Genomic DNA, 16,574 nt, shown 5'->3' with positions numbered 1-16,574 from the left:
CTGTGTTTCTTGTAGAAGCAGCCGGGCCCCTGCCCCGGGGGCTCCTGCTGGCATCCACCTAAACTCAGTGAGCCCCGCTGCTGCCTACAGCACCTGGGCAAGCCGAGTTCCAGGGCGGTGACCCCTGCCCAGCCCCCAGTGCCCGCTCTGGGAGGAAAGGAGAAGGGGCACCGAGTCAGGTACAGCGTCTGATCCTTGTCCAGACCCTAGCAGCATCTTGTGCAGCCACTAGGTGGCTGCTGGAATATGGAGCCTGTCCCCTCTCAAGAGGCCTCAGTTTTCACACCCATACAATGGGCATGTTGATGGTAGTTGTACTGGTGAGCTTGCTTCCATCCTAGTGAGGCCCAGACGTCATAGATCTTCTTTGAGAAGGTTTAGGTCTGGTGCGAGGGCAGCCTCCTGCTCAGCGGGTCTCCAAATCCCTCCTGAGACCACCCAGGAGGAAGACCTCCCTCTGCCTCCAGCTGCGCCTTCCTGTTAGTGCCCCTGGGGAGGAGCACAGAGCGTGCCTGTGCGGGGGAGAAGCCCATAAACGCTCCGGGCACCTGTGGCTCATCGGGAGCCAACTGGGGAGCATTGTCTCATCCGAGGACAGGACGCTGTGGGAAGGAGGGCTGGCGTCTACTTGTCTTTCCCTTTGTACAGAAGGCAAGAGGAGAGGCAGCTGCCCCCAAGCCACACAGGCGGTGTTCTGCGCTCCAGGGGCGGGTGGGAGAGGAGAGGAGGCACGAATGGAGGGGTGCTGACGCGTTCTGGCTCCCCCCGGGTGGAGGGCTAGCCAGCTGACAAGGGGGCTGTCCCCGTGGTGCCGATGAGGCCTGAACCCTCGCTGCAGGCCAGGCTGCTGGCTCGAGGCTCCCGTGCAGAATAGGGACAGACCCACACGGGTCCCGCCCAGAGCCAGCAGCCCAGTCCCTGCTCCTCGGGCAGCCTCATGTCGTGTTGGGCAGCGGGTCCAGCCTCCCGATGCCTTGTCCCTTCTTCTGTTCCACGGGCGCAATAATGGTCGGGCAGAAGAGTGAATTCCTGTGAAATGCTGAGCCCTGGGTCTGGCACCCCATCCATGCTCCCTGCACGCTCGATGGGATCGTCATGGTTGCCTTTGACGAGCTTCGTGCTTTCGGGGACCTGCCCAGGGAGCACGGCTGTTAGCATCGACACGTTAGCAGACGAGGAAACCGAGGCCGAGAAGGGGGAGCCACCTGCCTGAAGTTGCCCAGTTCCCTGGGTAGACCTGGGCTTCACCGCTGGTTCTGACTCCAGTCCCCCAACTTCGCTCTTCGCTGAAACGCCTTCCGAGGAATGTGGTCCGCAGGGACCAGGCTTGGGGAGTGTGTACTCCATGAGCGCCTGCCAGGTACATGGCTGGGCCCTGCCGACAGACAGCTCGGGACCCTACAGCGTCCTGGCTTCCTGCCTGGGAAGGAAAGGGTTTGAGAAAGAACCCAGAGGCCAGTGTGCTTCCCGCAGGACCAACAGAAGTGGCCAGGGCTGCGTTTGACTTTTGTGGGCTCCTCCCTCCATTAAAAAAAAAAAAAAAAGTAAAAATGATGTTTTATGACCATGTTGGTATAAAGATGAATATAATCCTGGCTGGATTAAAAATGAAAACATTTTCATGGGCCCCCAAAAGTACCATGGGCCTGGGCACTGTACCTGCAGACAGGATGGCCCCGGGTCCCAGGCCGGGGAGCAATGCTGGCCTCTCCCTGCCCCAGCACCTGGGTGTTAGAACCAGCTTCCTATAGTCAAGAGCCCCTCCACCTGCACTGGAAACACATTTCTTCACTCAACAAACATTTGATGAGCCCGAGATTGTTGTAGGCACTGGGGTAGGGCCTGAAGGATTTTGCCATCACATTGCCCACGTTCTCGTCGGAAGGTGGACAGTGACGAGACCGTGTTCTAAAGGTCAGGGAGGAGGCTGTGAAGACAAGTTCTGGGGTTCTCAGGAGGGCTTCCAGCTGCTCTCTGGATCCATACCCATGGTTTTTCCACTGCCACCTTCCGTCCCAAAGCTGCGGGCAGACGAAGACACTGCTTCGGGCTTGAGACGCTTTTGTCCTTGCAGACGTGCAAACACCTGGTCATTTGTTCCCAAGACAAGGACTCCAGCCTCTTGTCCTAGTTTCTAGGGTCCTCCTCCTCTCCCTTGTCCAGAGAAGAAATCACTCAGAGGCTCTGGAGGACGGTGTCGAAAAGCCCGACCTCTCTAATCCAAGAAGACAATCTGGTGGCCTCATTTGCCCCCCTCAGGCCTCCTTGCCTCCAGCCGCTGCCCGTAGATGAGGAGGCCTGGTCTCCCCGCTCCCGCCCCCTGTCTGCTTCCTGAAGTCAGACACACATGCATTCTGGATGTCTGTGTGAAAAGGGAGCCTCTTGCTTCTCTCCTCGGGTGCGGGAGCACGTGCCCCTCTTCTTCACCAGCCCCGACGGGATTGAATGGGATTGCAAGGCATTTAAAGGATAGAGGGCATCTGCTGTCCCGGTGTGATGCTCGGCGGCGGCGGCGGCGGCGGCTGGGACGGGACCGCGAGGTGAGCCATTCGCCCAGGGCAGCTGTGCAGACCAAGCCCCGTAAAGCCGAGGTTGGCGAGTGATCCGCCCACAGCGCGCAGCTGGTTCCAAGGTGCCGTCACCCTTGTGATTGCTTCACATCCTGTTTGTTCAGAAGCCGAGTGAGAGACAGGAGGAGGCCTTGATGACCCAGAGGCTGGGATGGGTCCTTCCCGGGCTGGGTGGGCAGCAGTGACTGGGACAACACTGGGTCATTGGGGCCAGGCAGATGTCACAAGTGTTAACTACGTTCTCAACTGTCACTTGGGCCTTGGTCCACAGAGACAAGTGGCCGGAATTAATGTGTTTTGTACAATCGGCGAAGAGCATTCTGCTGCTGTGGGCCTCCACGGGGGATCCAGTGGCTCTGGGCCTGGAAAACGAAGCCACAAGAAAACGAAGATGTCGCCTTCTCTGTGATTGGGCTGTGCTCTCTCCTCTCCTGAGAGGCCCCATTTGGGCTCCATGCCTCTTCCTGGGGATCTTCCCCTGGGCTGGGCATGCTGATTCTGCTCCTGCCTCTCCAGGACCCGCCAACGGTGGCCTGATGCACGGGCTTGTCCCTGTCCTCCACGCCCAGAGTTCTGCACACCACCACCCACTGGCTCACCTCTTGGAAGACCTTCCTCCTCATGGCTTGGGGAATCCTTCCTACAGTGTGGAGGCTCTGTAGGTTGCCCACATTCATGCCCGAGCAATCTTTTCCTTCCTGTGTTTCCATCCACCTGGACTCAGTGATGGTTTGGTGGTTAAGTTCACAGCTTCGAGCCGGCTTCCCCATCTGTAAATGTGGGGTCAGGAGGCCTACCTGAGGAGGAATGGGCTCAGCACAGTGCCTGGCGCAGAGCAAACGCTCAGTAATGGTGGTTTCTCATATTTATTGTGAGCCAACAATGGGTAGAACCAACTCTGTCAGGAATACTTTCATGGGCAAATAACAGACAATTAAGGTGCCTTATCTCGGGGCAGTTATGGTTTCCTTTACAAATCTGGAAGTATGTGGATCCAGGGTTGGTTAGAGCAGATGTCAGCAAACTTTTCCTATAAAGTACCGGATGGTAAATGTTCTAGGCCTTGTGAGTCAGATAGTCTCTGTCACAGCTCTGGGAGGAAGGTCTTCCAAGAGGTGAGCCAGTGGGTGGTGGCATTAGAGCATGAAAGCAGGTGGTAAATATGTGCACCAATGTGCAAGGTGGTTCCAATAAAACTTTATTTGCAAAAACAGGCGGTAGGCTGCATTTGGCCTGCAGGCTGTAGTTTGCCAACCCCTGGGTTGGCAGAATCAACAACAGTCAAGATCTTTTCCCTCCTGGCCCCACGTTGTGTCCTGAGACTCATCACATCACATTTGGCAAGATGGTGGCCTCCACATCCCCAAGCACGGAGGAAGGAAGCAGGTGGACTAGATAAAGGATCTTCTTTTCTTCTGCCTGCCTTTTTAGGGAGGAGAGCATCTCTGAGAAGCCTGCAGCACCTATCCTAGAACGAGCTGTATGCGAGACTAGGAAGTGTCTGTTTGCAGCCTCCTCGTGTGGAGGAGGGCCAGGGACAAAGGGGCTGGGCATGGCATGTGCAGCCACAGCCAGCCGCTTCTGCCTCACTGAACGCTTCTAGGATTGGGCCTTCTCCACTCAGCTCTGGAGTGGGAGCAGAGCCTGCTCAGACAGCTTTGTTGGCCTTTCAGATAGCAGGTGTGATGATTTGGGAACAGGTGGACACGTGGAATGTGCAAAGGCTGTGGGAAATGAGCAGCACAAAGGATTTCACTTCTGCTTTCCACCCAGCAAGGACAGTGTAGGTTCATGCAAACCCTGTTGGTGAATGTTTCTCATATTCATGACCATCCAAGCTGGAAGCACCCCTAGGTGTCCTCCACTAGGTGAGTGGATCAACAAGTTGGGTTAGAGCCATACCATGGAATACTACTCAGCGACAGGATCAAATCCATACTATGCAATAGTACTCAGCAACAGGGAGATGAGCAACTGGAACATGCAACCCAGAGGCGAATCTCAAAGACGTCCAGATGGAAGTAAGCTGAAGCAGAAGACAGTGAGAGTCCACGTACATGAAATGTCGAGAAAATGCAAAGCTATGGGGATGAGAACAAGTCACTAGTTGCCAGAGGGTGGGAGTGGGGCAAGAACAGGTCTAGAAAGCACTGTTGACATCTGGGGCTGGCTCTTTCTGTTGGGAGGTCATCCTGAGCACCATACAATGTTTAGCACCATCCCTGACCTCTACCCACTAGATGGAGAAGCACCTCCCTCAAGTCATAAAACCCCAGAATGTCTCCAGACCTTGATACATGTCCCTGGGAAGCAGAGACATCTCCAGTTTCAATGCACTGAGATAAAAGGCAGCACAGGGGAGTTCTGGGGGGCGCTGGAGCCGTTCTGCATCTTGATTGAAGTGGTGATCACATCAGTCTATACATTTGTGAAGACTCACACATCTGTATTCAAGATGTTCGTTTAAGCACTAAAATTAAAAAAAAAAAAAAAAAACAACTCAAAACCAAAACAGAATTAAAACATCCCACAAAGAAGCAAGCCATGTGTTCTATTAAAGAGGAAGAAAGCAGCGAAGCCATCGCCCTGAGCCCACGCACCTGCCTACCGGGTAGACCAGATGCCTTCGTCCATCACGTATTGCTGCAGCCAACAGGGGGATCAGATCTAATGCTACATCGGGAAGGCCTTTCTCTCCTCACTTGAGGAGCACCTATGGGCAGATTAAAATACAAGACATCCCGTTAAATTTGAATTTCAGCTAAACAACAAATAATTACTTAGTGTAAGTATGTCCCACATACTGCCAACATTATTCATTTCTCCGAAATTCAAATTCAACCAGGCATCCTGTATTTTTACTTGCAAAGTCTGGCAACCCTGTTCTTGGGCAAATCTTCAGGTGGGTTTGTTTCTTTTTAACCTATTAATTCTTAGCTAGACTATACATCTTTTCCAACTTCCCTGAAGACACAGACCTTATGGTTAAAGTATTATGTTTCTTGTTCCTCCCTGCCTCGATCAGTTACTATGCCTACCTCCAGCCCTCTGCCTCGTGCATGTGGCCTGGCTCCCTATTCGGTGATACTCACCCTGGACATTTAGATACACACCATCAAAACAGATACTTGCCCTTGCACGTGCTAAGTAAAGCCAATACCCTGTGATATCATAAAATGAAATAGAATTCTTCTGCCAGACAACCCACATGTCCTCTCCTCCAGTAAAATGCTTCTTGGCCCCTTTTGGGGGTATTAAAACAAAAAAGAAAAAACCTTATGTATATACATACTCTCATATGTTGGTATATGCTTTAAATTTCTTCTCTCCAAGATGTGATCACACTGCATCTGGTTCTGTGCTTCCTTCCCCGGGCTCTGGGTGTAACCCCCGGGGTACAGAGCAGTGCCCGGCCCCGGCCTGTGCACCATGAATATTTGTAAAAAGATGAATGAATTATTTAGGTGCCTGATCCGCTAACTGTCTGGATAAAATGCCACATTGTCTCTAGCGTTTTACAGTTAAAAACTTGACTGTGAGGACTTACCTTTGTGTGTTTGTCCAGGAGTGGCGCTTGTTTTAGGGAGGGGTGTGACAAGCCATGGCTCACCACCTGGGATGTGTGGCCTCCCAGGGGACACTTAGCGATGTGTGGAGACAGTTGTGGTCGTCAGGACTCCGGGGGAGCGGTGCTCCTGGGACACGTGTGCACATCTGCCAGTGCCCCCCAGTGGTCTGAGTGCCGGTGGCCGAGGACCAGCCACTGTGTTGCCACCGTTGTTGGGTCAACGTGCTGTGGCCAGTCTTAGAACCCTGTCCTGTGCTGGGGCAGTGGGTGGAGGGGACCACCCTGCCCTGAATTGTGGGGCTCGTGGGAGGGCAGCAAAACATGGGCAGGGCCCAGAGAGGCCACCCAAAGTGCAAGGGTCTAGAGGAGAGCCTGGTGGGAGGGGGCTTGTTTCTGGACCACCATCTGCCCCCCACACCAGCCTGAGTGGGTCTCTCACCACAGAAGTCTGGCCATGTTCCCCTGTCCAGACCCTCTGTGGCTGCCGTCATACCTAGAATGTGATCTAGAGCCCCCAAGAAGGTCCTCTGTGACCTAGCCTCATCACCAGCCCCATTTCCCTCCCTCTTTCCAGCTCCACTCCCCTCCTCCCTGTTCTTCAAACACACCATGTGTGTTCCTGTCTCCTGGACTTGGCATTTGCCATTCCTTCCTTGCGGAACATTCCTCCTCCAGAACCCCCGTGCCTAAGAAGCCTTCCCTGACCAGTCCCCCTTGTCCCTGCCCCCGACCCGGTCCTAGTTACTTCGTGGCCATCACCACCATCAATCACAATACTCTGCATCCCTGAGCTTATTTCCCTCCCCCCGGGGCGGGGGGAGCGGTGCTTTGGGGGGCTTTCCGGCTCACTGTTGTACCTCACACAGAGCCGGGCACACAGTAGGTGTTCGTCAGTATTGCTGAATGAACTAAGGGGTCAATAACAGGGTAGTTGCTCAAGCCTGGAACACATAACCTCAGTGTCCGTTGGTAGGAGAGGATAAGGTAAAGGCATTTCCAGATGCGAGGCTCCTCTGTGGCCACGAGGGATGAGGTCAGTGTGCTTCGTTGATGTGGAAAGATGTCACGGTATATTGCATAAAAGCCAGGTTTATATGAAACAGCAGTAACCGTCCCAATTATGAGGAATTGCACACACGTGTTTTTGTAGACACACATACGTGCGGCTTGGACTAAACAATCACAGGGGTTTGTTCATTTTGGTGGTTGGGGCAAGAAACGAGCTTCAGGACTGGTTTGATCCAGTGGCTCAGCGACGTCACCAGAAATTCCGCATCTGTCTCTCTGCTCTTCCTTCCACCAGATCAGCCCCATTTGAAAATGTAAACATCTCATGGTCTCTGGTTGGTGGCCATTTCTGGGGCTCCATCCATTCCTCCTCCCTCAATCTTGTCCAGGGAGAGAGAAGGTTGTTTTCGAATGCTAAAGTGGGAAGTTTCTTTCCCAGAAACTTCCAGGGTACCTCTCTTCCATTCATTGATTGCACTGGGTCCTGTGCCCGTCCTTGAGCCAATCACTGCAGCTAGAGGATTAGTTGTTGTCCGTTAGACCACAGGCCCGCCCCTGTGGGGTCTGCTAAGGCACAGAGGCTGAAATGAAAATTGGGCTGGGTACCAAGGAAAGGGGGCGCGGGTGAGACAAATAGCATCATCCCCAATTTACAGATGAGGCAATCGAGATCCCAGCATCCAACTTTACCTCTCTTGGCCCACACAAGGTGGTCAGTGGAAGATGTAGGTTTAAACCCCCTGAAGTTCCTCTTCTTTCCCCCCTGTCCACCCATGCTCTGCTGCGGCTGTGGGTCCCCGGACCTGGCTGTCCTGCTAGCTGCAAGACCCCCTCCCTTGGTGCTGCATGGCCCGCTCGCGGCCCTTGGATTTACTGTATCTGGAACAGCATCAGGTTTTCAAGCGAGGCATTTTTATTTTGCCCTAAAAGCCTTCCAGGTGGGGGTGGGGGCAAGATACAATTCCTAGGGGCTCAGCTTTAATGGTTTCTTTTATAGAATCGTTCGAATTATAAATGCATGAACTCGAGGAAACCCTTGCTAAAGAATGCAGGAAAGCCGAACATTCAAGGGGGTGAAGGTAAAGCAGTGGTGGATGGGGGACGTTTGCTCTTTTAAACATGAGCTGTTAAAAAACCAAAGCGAACCCCCTGGTGCCGATCTGGTCCCTGGGAGGCTGGGTTTCCTGACTTGGGCCCGTCTGGGGGGCTCCAGGTGAAGTTAATTCCAGATGTGGACGGGCCCAGGGCCTCCAGAAGCACCACTTTCATTGGCCTCTGACCCCTCCGACCTAACTGGGGGTTATGCATTTCTGTCCCGGTTACACAGCCTGGGTTCAAATTCTGCTCTGTCACTTCCAAGCTGGGTGTCCTTGGTCAGGTTATTCGGCTTCTCTGGGCTGTTCTCTCATGAGTGAGATCGGCTTTCTTTGCCCTGTCTCTTGCTTTACCTTTCTTTGGAATATTTATCACCATACGGCATGACAATAAGTACACCCTGGCCAGTGGCCTGAGCTGATACCCTGCTCTCAGCTCCCAGCCCGCTCTGCCCAGCAGCAGAGCACAGGACATGGCGCCTGTTCCGTCCGCTTTCTCCTGTCTGTCTCTCCGGCCCCGTACCCTCTGGGTGCCCTCCTTCCTCCTCCCCAAGCTTCTTCCAGATCCTTCCAGATCCTCCCTAACTGGGCACTCTGATGCAAGCCCTGACCTCTCAGTGGTGGAGTCAGGGTGCCTGGGCTCGGCCCTCAGGCCGCTGTCCAGCTACACCCTGTCCCCAGAGGAATTCCTCCCTGTCACCCCACCCGATGCCCCGAGCCAACATTTATCGAGCATGTCCGACTGCAAAGCTCTGTTCTGGGAAGCGTCTGTGTGTTGAGTGACAGAGGCAGGACTTGAACTCGGGGAGTCTGGCGCCCAGCCAGAGCACGTGTGGTTCCACAGTCCGTCTCTCCCCCCGGATCGGGAGCTGCACCCGGGCTGGGATGGTCCGCTGCCCACCTGCCAGCTTCCCTCGGGCGACAGGTGGACACCGAAAATGGCAGCCATTGAACCACACTGCGTTCCGCCTTCCACCCTCCCCCACCCTTGCCTCAGTTTCCCCACCTCCATAAACGGCCCCTCCCTTCTTCCAGGTGCTCAGGCCCAGAGCACGAAAGTCAGGTGTGACTGCACCTTCTCGCAGCCTCTCTGTCCAGTCCCTCAGCAAATTCTGCCAGATGTTTCTTTCAAGGTGGATCCAGGCTCTGTTGTTTCCCAGCTTGGGATGTGCTCTTGTTATGTGACCATGGGGTGAAACTGGGGAAGGGTACAGGGCACGTCCCTGTACATTTTCTTCTGCAACTTCCTGTGATTCTGCAATCATTTCAAAACAAAACTTTAAATGTAAATTCCAAAGATGGATTTGAAAAATGAATCACTGAGGATCTGTCTCTGGCCAGCCCTGCTCGCTGCTGCCTGGAGCCAGCCCTGTCCCTCTCCCTGGACTGTCCAGTAGCCTCCCCCTGGCCCTCCGGGGGCACCTGAGGTGCTCTGTTAGAGACAACTCGGGGTGCCCACTGCGCAGCTCAAACACCCCGTGGCTGCCACTTCACACCACCGTCTCAGTCCCTGGTCCACAAACTGGGGGGCTTAAAGCAGCAGGGCTTCGTCCTCCCGTAGTCTGGAGGCCAGAAGTCCCAGGGCTGTACCCCTTCCGAAGGCTTGAGGAACGAGTCCTCACTTGGCTTCGTTGGTGTTTGGTGTTTGTTGGCCTCCTTCCCTCGGGTGTGTGTGTGTGTGTGTGTGTGTGTTTGTCGGTGTCTCTGTGTTTTCACGTGGCCTTCTTTTTTTTTTTTTAAAGATTTTATTTATTTATTCATGAGAGATAGAGAGAGAGAGAGGCAGAGGCAGAGGGAGAAGCAGGCTCCCCGCAGAGCGGGGAGCCCAATGCGGGACTCAATCCCAGGACCCTGGGATCATGACCTGAGCTGAAGGCAGACGCCTAACCGACTGAGCCACCCAGGCGTCCCTCACGTGGCCTTCTTCTAAGGACACCAGTCATTGGGTTAGCTGCCATCACCACCCTCAAGTCCGGTGTGACCTCATCTTAACTAGTTACGTCTGCAAAGATGCTATTTTCAAATAAGGTCACATCCTGAGATTCTGGGTGGACATGAATGTGGAGGGACACTGTTCAATTCAGTAAACAGAATAAAGGAAAAGTGCTTGCTGTTGCCCACAGGACCCTACATGATCTGTGCTCCCGATAGTCCCCCCTGATTTATCCCACTGACCCCTCCTTTGTCCCTGCTCACCCCAGTCGGTGCTCTAACCCGGCAGCTGGTCTCTTACCTGTTGCTTGAACACACCAGCCTCGCTCCCACCTCCAAGCAGTTACCTTTGCGGTGCCCTCTGCCCAGAATGCCTGTCCCCAATACCCACATACATGGCTCCCTCCCTCGCTGTTACCCAGTCCTCTGCTCAAACGGCCCCTCCATGCATAAGGTGGTTGTCACTGGGTCTGTTTGCCATGGTTCCCACCCTCCTTGGGCAAACAGGGTTCTCCCACCTCTTGAAATTAGGTGGATCACATGACCCACTTTGGCCAAGGAAATGTAAGTGGAGCTTCCTCTAGCCCAAGCCCCGCAAACCTTAGCCGGCTCCTAACCCACCCCACTCCGTTTTTCTCCCCGCACACATATCACCACGGGCTACCGTGGTCTGTGCTGCCTGCCCGCAACCCCCTGCACCCCATGCATGCCCAGAGGACACCTCTGTGCGCTTCCTTGCTGTGTTCCAAGCTCCTGAACAACCTGGCATAAATGCTGAATAAGTGCTTGCTGGATGGACAATAGCAGGTGCATGAGTGAACCATGGAGGCGAGGATAGAAGTCACGCCACGCAGCCCCTCCCCGCAAACCGCTTCTCCTGTAATCGATCTTCTGTGCATTTGACTGCTTCCGGTCTAGGGCAGAGCATCAACCCCAAGTTGGCGGGCCTGATCGGGCGGCACGGACCCCAGAACAAGCAGCCCTTCATGGTGGCCTTCTTCAAGGCCACGGAGGTCCACCTTCGCAGCACCCGCTCCACGGGGGGCAAGCAGCGCAGCCAGAACCGCTCCAAGACTCCCAAGAACCAGGAAGCCCTGCGGGTGGCCAACGTGGCAGGTACGCCCTGGGGCGGGAGGGTCAGTGCACGGACCCCAGGACCCCACAGCAGGACCCCAGTATGGGCGTGACTCAAATCCATTCCTATGCCCCGCAAATGATCCTCGAGCCAACATAGCAGGAAGCAAACCCCGCAAAATCCCATCCTGCGCAGAGCTCATCACCGCCTTAACTGTATAAAAGTAGTAAGTTCACTTAGAAATGCACATAGCAAAACATTAGTGTAACAAGATGCCAGTCGTGTAAATTTCCAAGTAGACAAAGTGATGGCTACAAATAAATGAAAGAAAGCTCTAGAAACATGTAGTGGGAAGACACCACACCACCTTCCCCAGGGAGGCCGCTGCTTGGGAGTGAAAAGGAGAAAAAAATGAGGGAGTTTGCTGTGTTTTCAATTCTAGTTCTTAAAGTGAGATATTTGAAACTCATGGCTCATTTTACTACTTTGTTAAATATGGGTCGTAGTGAGTTTTTTGTGTATTATTTGGGATAGTTTTAGGTTTGTTTGAAATGTTTTGTTATTATAAGTAAAAAAAAAAACGAGCATTAGATTTTCCAGTGTATTTTGGGGGATACTTTTAGGTTCATTGCCATGATGCATTATTATAAGTAAAAACAAATTAAAAATAAAGCTAGCATTTTCATAGCTAGCAATTCAAAGATTTAATAGAAAATACTGGTTAGTGCATTCCTTCCAGGACACCTCCAGGGCTTGAGACATTTAGGTACTTGTTGTAGGGTGTATGGTGTTCTGTGGTTCTTGAGGCTCTGAGGAGGATGGCCTGCCATTTGATAGTGGAGACAGACATGGGGCATAGAGAGGTTAAGTAACTTGTCCAAGTGCACAAAGCAAGTAAGTGGCAGCCCTGGGATTTGAGCCTATTTGGTTTTGCCAGGAGGCGTCTGCTTGATGAACTCTGGGCCCCCTAACAATCCTGTTAACTGTCTTCACACAATTCACTAGGCATTTGCTGGGCCCTGCATGGGCCTGCCTTTGCCAGCCGTGGGGCTTGGCTGCAACAGGGTCCTTTTCCCTCTGGGCTGACCAGGCACCAGGGTGTTGTTGGCATCTGGTGGCCTGGGGTTGCTGGGATGAGTCTGGGGGCTGGGCTGGCCTGGACCGGCCTCTTCAACACTGTGGACGCCTGTGGCCTGCATGCCCACCCCCTGCCCCGCCCCGCCCCATGGTCTCTTGCATGTTGGGTGCCACTTCTGAAAAGATGCCCCTCGATGTTCCCCCAGACCAAAAGGAAAGTTGCAAATAAATTAACTTCACCGACAAACCATTTTCCCCATGGACTGCGGAAATGACCACCCAGATCCAAGGTGCCCAGCTTGTGGCTGAAAGAAGCCACCTGCCCTGTCCCCTCACCTTGACCAGCTGCACTGCTCTCTGAGCGGTGCTCCCTCAGCTCCCCAGATGTCCATGTCTTCATCCCCAGGACTGGTGAATCCATTACCTTACATGGCAAAGGGGGCCAAGGCTGCCAATAGAATGTGGGTTGCTCATCAGCCGACCTTAAAATAGGGACATAAGCCGGGATGGTCCAGGTGGGCCCAGCATCCCACTGTAATCACGGAGGTCCTTCCAGGCGGAGAATCCCTCCTCGCTGTGGTCCGAGAGGTGTGAGGCCAGAGGAGGGCAGAGAGGTGTGATGTCACAGGCTTTGACGATAGAGGTGGGGTGTGGCACACAAGCCGACAAGGTGGGTGGCTTTTAGAAGCTGGAAGAGACAAAGAAATCGATTTCTCCCTGAGCCTCCAGAAGGAACACAGTCCCAGTGACCCCTTGAATTTAGCCCGTGTTGGACTTCTGAACTACAGAGCTGGAAGATGATAAACTGGTGTTGTTTTCAGCCGCCGTGTTTGTGATAATTCGTTAAAGCAGCCGTAGGAAGTGGACCCACCACGTTTGCAGAGTGGTTTACTCCGCGTGCCCCTGCGCCATCTCAGAGAGCTGGGTGGGCTGCGAGGCCAGGCAGGGTCTGCAGCGGAATCAGCCTGCCAGTTGCATGGGCAGCTCTGAGCTGAGCTGTGCCCAGAGGGGAACACGGGGGGCACGCGGCGGCCAAGCAGCCCCCACCCCCAGACTAACCTTTTACTGTCATCAGCTTCTTTGGCTTCATGTATCCAGTTTTCCTATTTCTGTTCATTTTCCTTTTTGAAGGTGAAGAAAGGAACGGTCGCTGTGCTTGGTGAAGTTTTTAGAGCAGGGTTTCCTGACCCCAGGGCCCCTGCATGGGCTTCAGTGTCTGAAGCTTGTATGCAGGGATTCTGGAGGGCTTCTTCACTGGCAGGTGGATCCATTCCTTTTTTAGGCTTCTTGGAAGGCTCTGTAAGGCCCCCTAACGAAAATCCGACAGAATCCCTTAATTTGCAGTGGGAACCTCCTCTGGGCTGGCTCTAGCAGCTGGAGCCCCCTGGGGAAAGCCAGCCATGGTCCGCCCTCGAGTCTGGGCCAGGCTGGACGTGGCTGTCACTTACTAACAGGCCTGAGGGGCAGGGGATGGTGACTAGGGCTGCAGAGGAGACTGCCCCGCCAAGAACTCAGGGACTAGCAGGTGCCCCCGAGGCCTGGCTGGGTCGGCTTGACCAGAGTGGTCTGGGGAGTGGGACCCACAGGCATGGGGCTTAGGGTGGGAGGCGGCGGCGCTCCTCTGAGGGGAGAGGGAGGCCGTGGAACAAGGGGAGGGTGGGGCTGGCAAGGTGAGCAAGATCAAGAGTCCTCTTCAGAGTCACATCTTGAGTTTGAACTTCATCCAAAACAAATTTGGAAGCCTCTGCAGAGTTTGAAGCTATGGTGTGGGGGCAGGGGTGATCAGATGATCCTTCTGGCTGCGCTGAGAATGGTGGGGAGCAGGGTGGGGTGCTCAGGGAGGGTCAGAGGAGGGAGACTTGTTAGATGTCTTTCCATATCAGCCAGGCAGGACGTGCTAGTACATTCCATGCTCGCAGACCCAGCGTCTTGGAGGCCTGTCGGGTGTAATGAAGGAAGAGAGACCAGGCCTCAAAGTCCTGGAATTCGACACCCAATTTCCCCCCCTGCATCCCCACCAAACACTCCATTTACATAACCCCCAGGACGGGGCTCTCACTCCCTCACATGACAGCCTTTCTAGTTTGCCTGGAATCTGTCTCCGTCCTGGGACTTTCTACTTCCCGGCCCTTTTTGCAGTTTATCTCAACCCTTCCCGGAAATTTAATTAAAAAAAAAAAAAAAAATACGAAGGCCTGGGCCGCACCCCAGGCTTGGTAAACCAGAATGCCTGAATGTGTGTGTATGCACACATACATACCCTTTTGAAGGGCTTTACCTCATGTGATGGCTGGGAATCCTGCTGAATCCTCTCATGTGGCGGCCCTTGATGTGTGGGAGGGATACTCACCCTCCCACCTCCTGTCCACTGCAAAACTTTCTTCCCTGTAGGCTGATCACCCCGCCCCAGAGCCTTCACCTGCTCTTAGAGCATGTGGTTTGGGGTTGAGAGACTGGGTCCCACTTTCTTCTCCCCACCCACATTTGCACCCAACCCCCTGGGAATTAGGCATCTTCCCCAGATGATCTGGGGGTTGTAGCTTGTGAGCTGCTCAGGCAGGGGCTGGTCGAGGCAAATGAAGTGGCAGCATGGGTTTGGGGGGGCCAGACCAGAGGGACAGGGGAGCTGGGAGTCTCCTTCACAGGCAGCTCTTCTTCCCTATCTTAGTCTTTCGGCTAATACGCGGTCGTCAGAAAACAGGACTTCTGACCTCTCTCCCAGAGCAGCCTCACGATCCAAGGAGGCCCGGAGGGGCGGTGCAGGTGTCTCTGGTGACGGGGCCAGTGCCCAGCCCCTACTGGCACCCACAGCTGGCCTCACAAGCTGCTCGCTGCCTTCGTCTATTGGGCCTGGGTTTTAACATGAAGCCAAATATCGTTGCTTTGCTTTAAGACAGGGTTGGGAAAAGTGGCACTCAGGCCGATACTTGCCCCGCCTCCGCCCATGGCAGACATTACTAATCAGTCGTGGCACCTTCTTCTCACTGAGCCTCACAAAGCTTCAGATCCTGGTTTACTTAGGACATCAAGCAGCCAGAAATGTTGGTGCTTGACCCGAAGCTTCTTTGCCACGTCCCCGTCCCAAGCTAACGTGTTCGGTCCTCTGTCTTGCTCAGGCTGCTTCACGCATCACTGGCTGAGGGATGCTCTTCCTCCCTCCCCTCTACCTTCCACCTCCCTACAGCGAGGGGGAGAAGGAGGCTGCGCATTGACGTTGCTTCCTGCGACTGTGGGCGGTGCCGCAGCGATGGAGGCCATCTTTGGACTTCCACTCAGTGCGTTCTGGACAGTATTGCGAATGGTCCGATAGATTTCTTGGAGCTCTTCTCTGATGGTTCCCTTGACCTCGACCTTCACATGTTAGTTACCACCTGGCCCTCTGGAGGCCCTGCTACCCCTGTAACTGGTTCCCTGTCCCAGCCTTCGGGCTGCCAGGCCCAGAGGTAGGGAAGGGGGACCCCAGGCCCCCATTGCTGCTTTGTCCTCCCAACCTCCCCCGGTCCCCAGCCTTGGAGCTCAGTCCAGCAAAGTAGACCTTCTGCCCCCTCCACGCTGCCTGCTGCTGAGCCCTGCTCATGCCTCCTCATTTCTGGAAGGCTCTAGTGCCTGACTCTCTGTCCCTCGGTCAGCAGCCACTGCTCTTAGAGTTCTTGCTGACCTTCCTCTCCATTCCCCTACGTCCTCATCCTGGAATTTTCCTCCTTTGGACGCCTCTCTGGCTGGCTCTCATTTCCTTTTGGTTCTTACGCAAACATCCCTTACTCAGAAGATCCTTCTGTTAGCACCCTCCATCCCACAGTCCCCCTGGAAGCACACCCTCCTCTCCTACCTTACTATTCTCCATCTCGACAGGATGTAGTCTATGTTTACTTGCTGACTTACTGCCTGCTTCTGTCACTGGAAGATAAATGCCCCTGGAGCAAGGCCTTGTTTTGTTCATACCTACCTGTAGCTCTAATGCCCAAAACAGCATCTGCAAACCAGTAGACACTCATTAACAGTTTGTATGGATGGATGGATGGATGGATGCATGGTTGGATAGATGGACGGATGGATGGATGCATGGATGGATGGATGGATGGGTGCATGGATGCATGGATGGGTGGATAGATGGATGAATGTGTGGATGGATGCATGGATGGACGGATAGATAGATGCGTGGATGGATAGATGGACGGATAGATGGATGGATGGATGGATGCGTGGATGGATGCATGGATGCATGGATGGATGGATGGATGGATGGATGG

The 16,574-nt window shown here is 54.1% G+C and overlaps 1 protein-coding gene across 1 annotated transcript in view; it reads left to right on the top strand.

Annotated features, from left to right (window-relative positions):
- The window catches only part of BMP7 (bone morphogenetic protein 7), an 89,742-nt gene that overhangs the window by 62,825 nt on the left and 10,343 nt on the right, over positions 1–16,574 (top strand). The window contains exon 4 of the mRNA XM_035025437.1: positions 11,091–11,288. Within this exon, the coding sequence (XP_034881328.1) occupies positions 11,091–11,288 (198 nt within the window). The remainder of the gene's footprint in view (positions 1–11,090; positions 11,289–16,574) is intronic.

Source organism: Mirounga leonina, unplaced genomic scaffold, assembly GCF_011800145.1.
Source record: "Mirounga leonina isolate KUSES-001 unplaced genomic scaffold, KU_Mleo_1.0 Mir_195, whole genome shotgun sequence".
Taxonomy (NCBI): domain Eukaryota; kingdom Metazoa; phylum Chordata; class Mammalia; order Carnivora; family Phocidae; genus Mirounga; species Mirounga leonina.
Note: the sequence above shows the minus strand (reverse complement) of the source record. Positions and strands in the feature narration are given on the sequence as shown.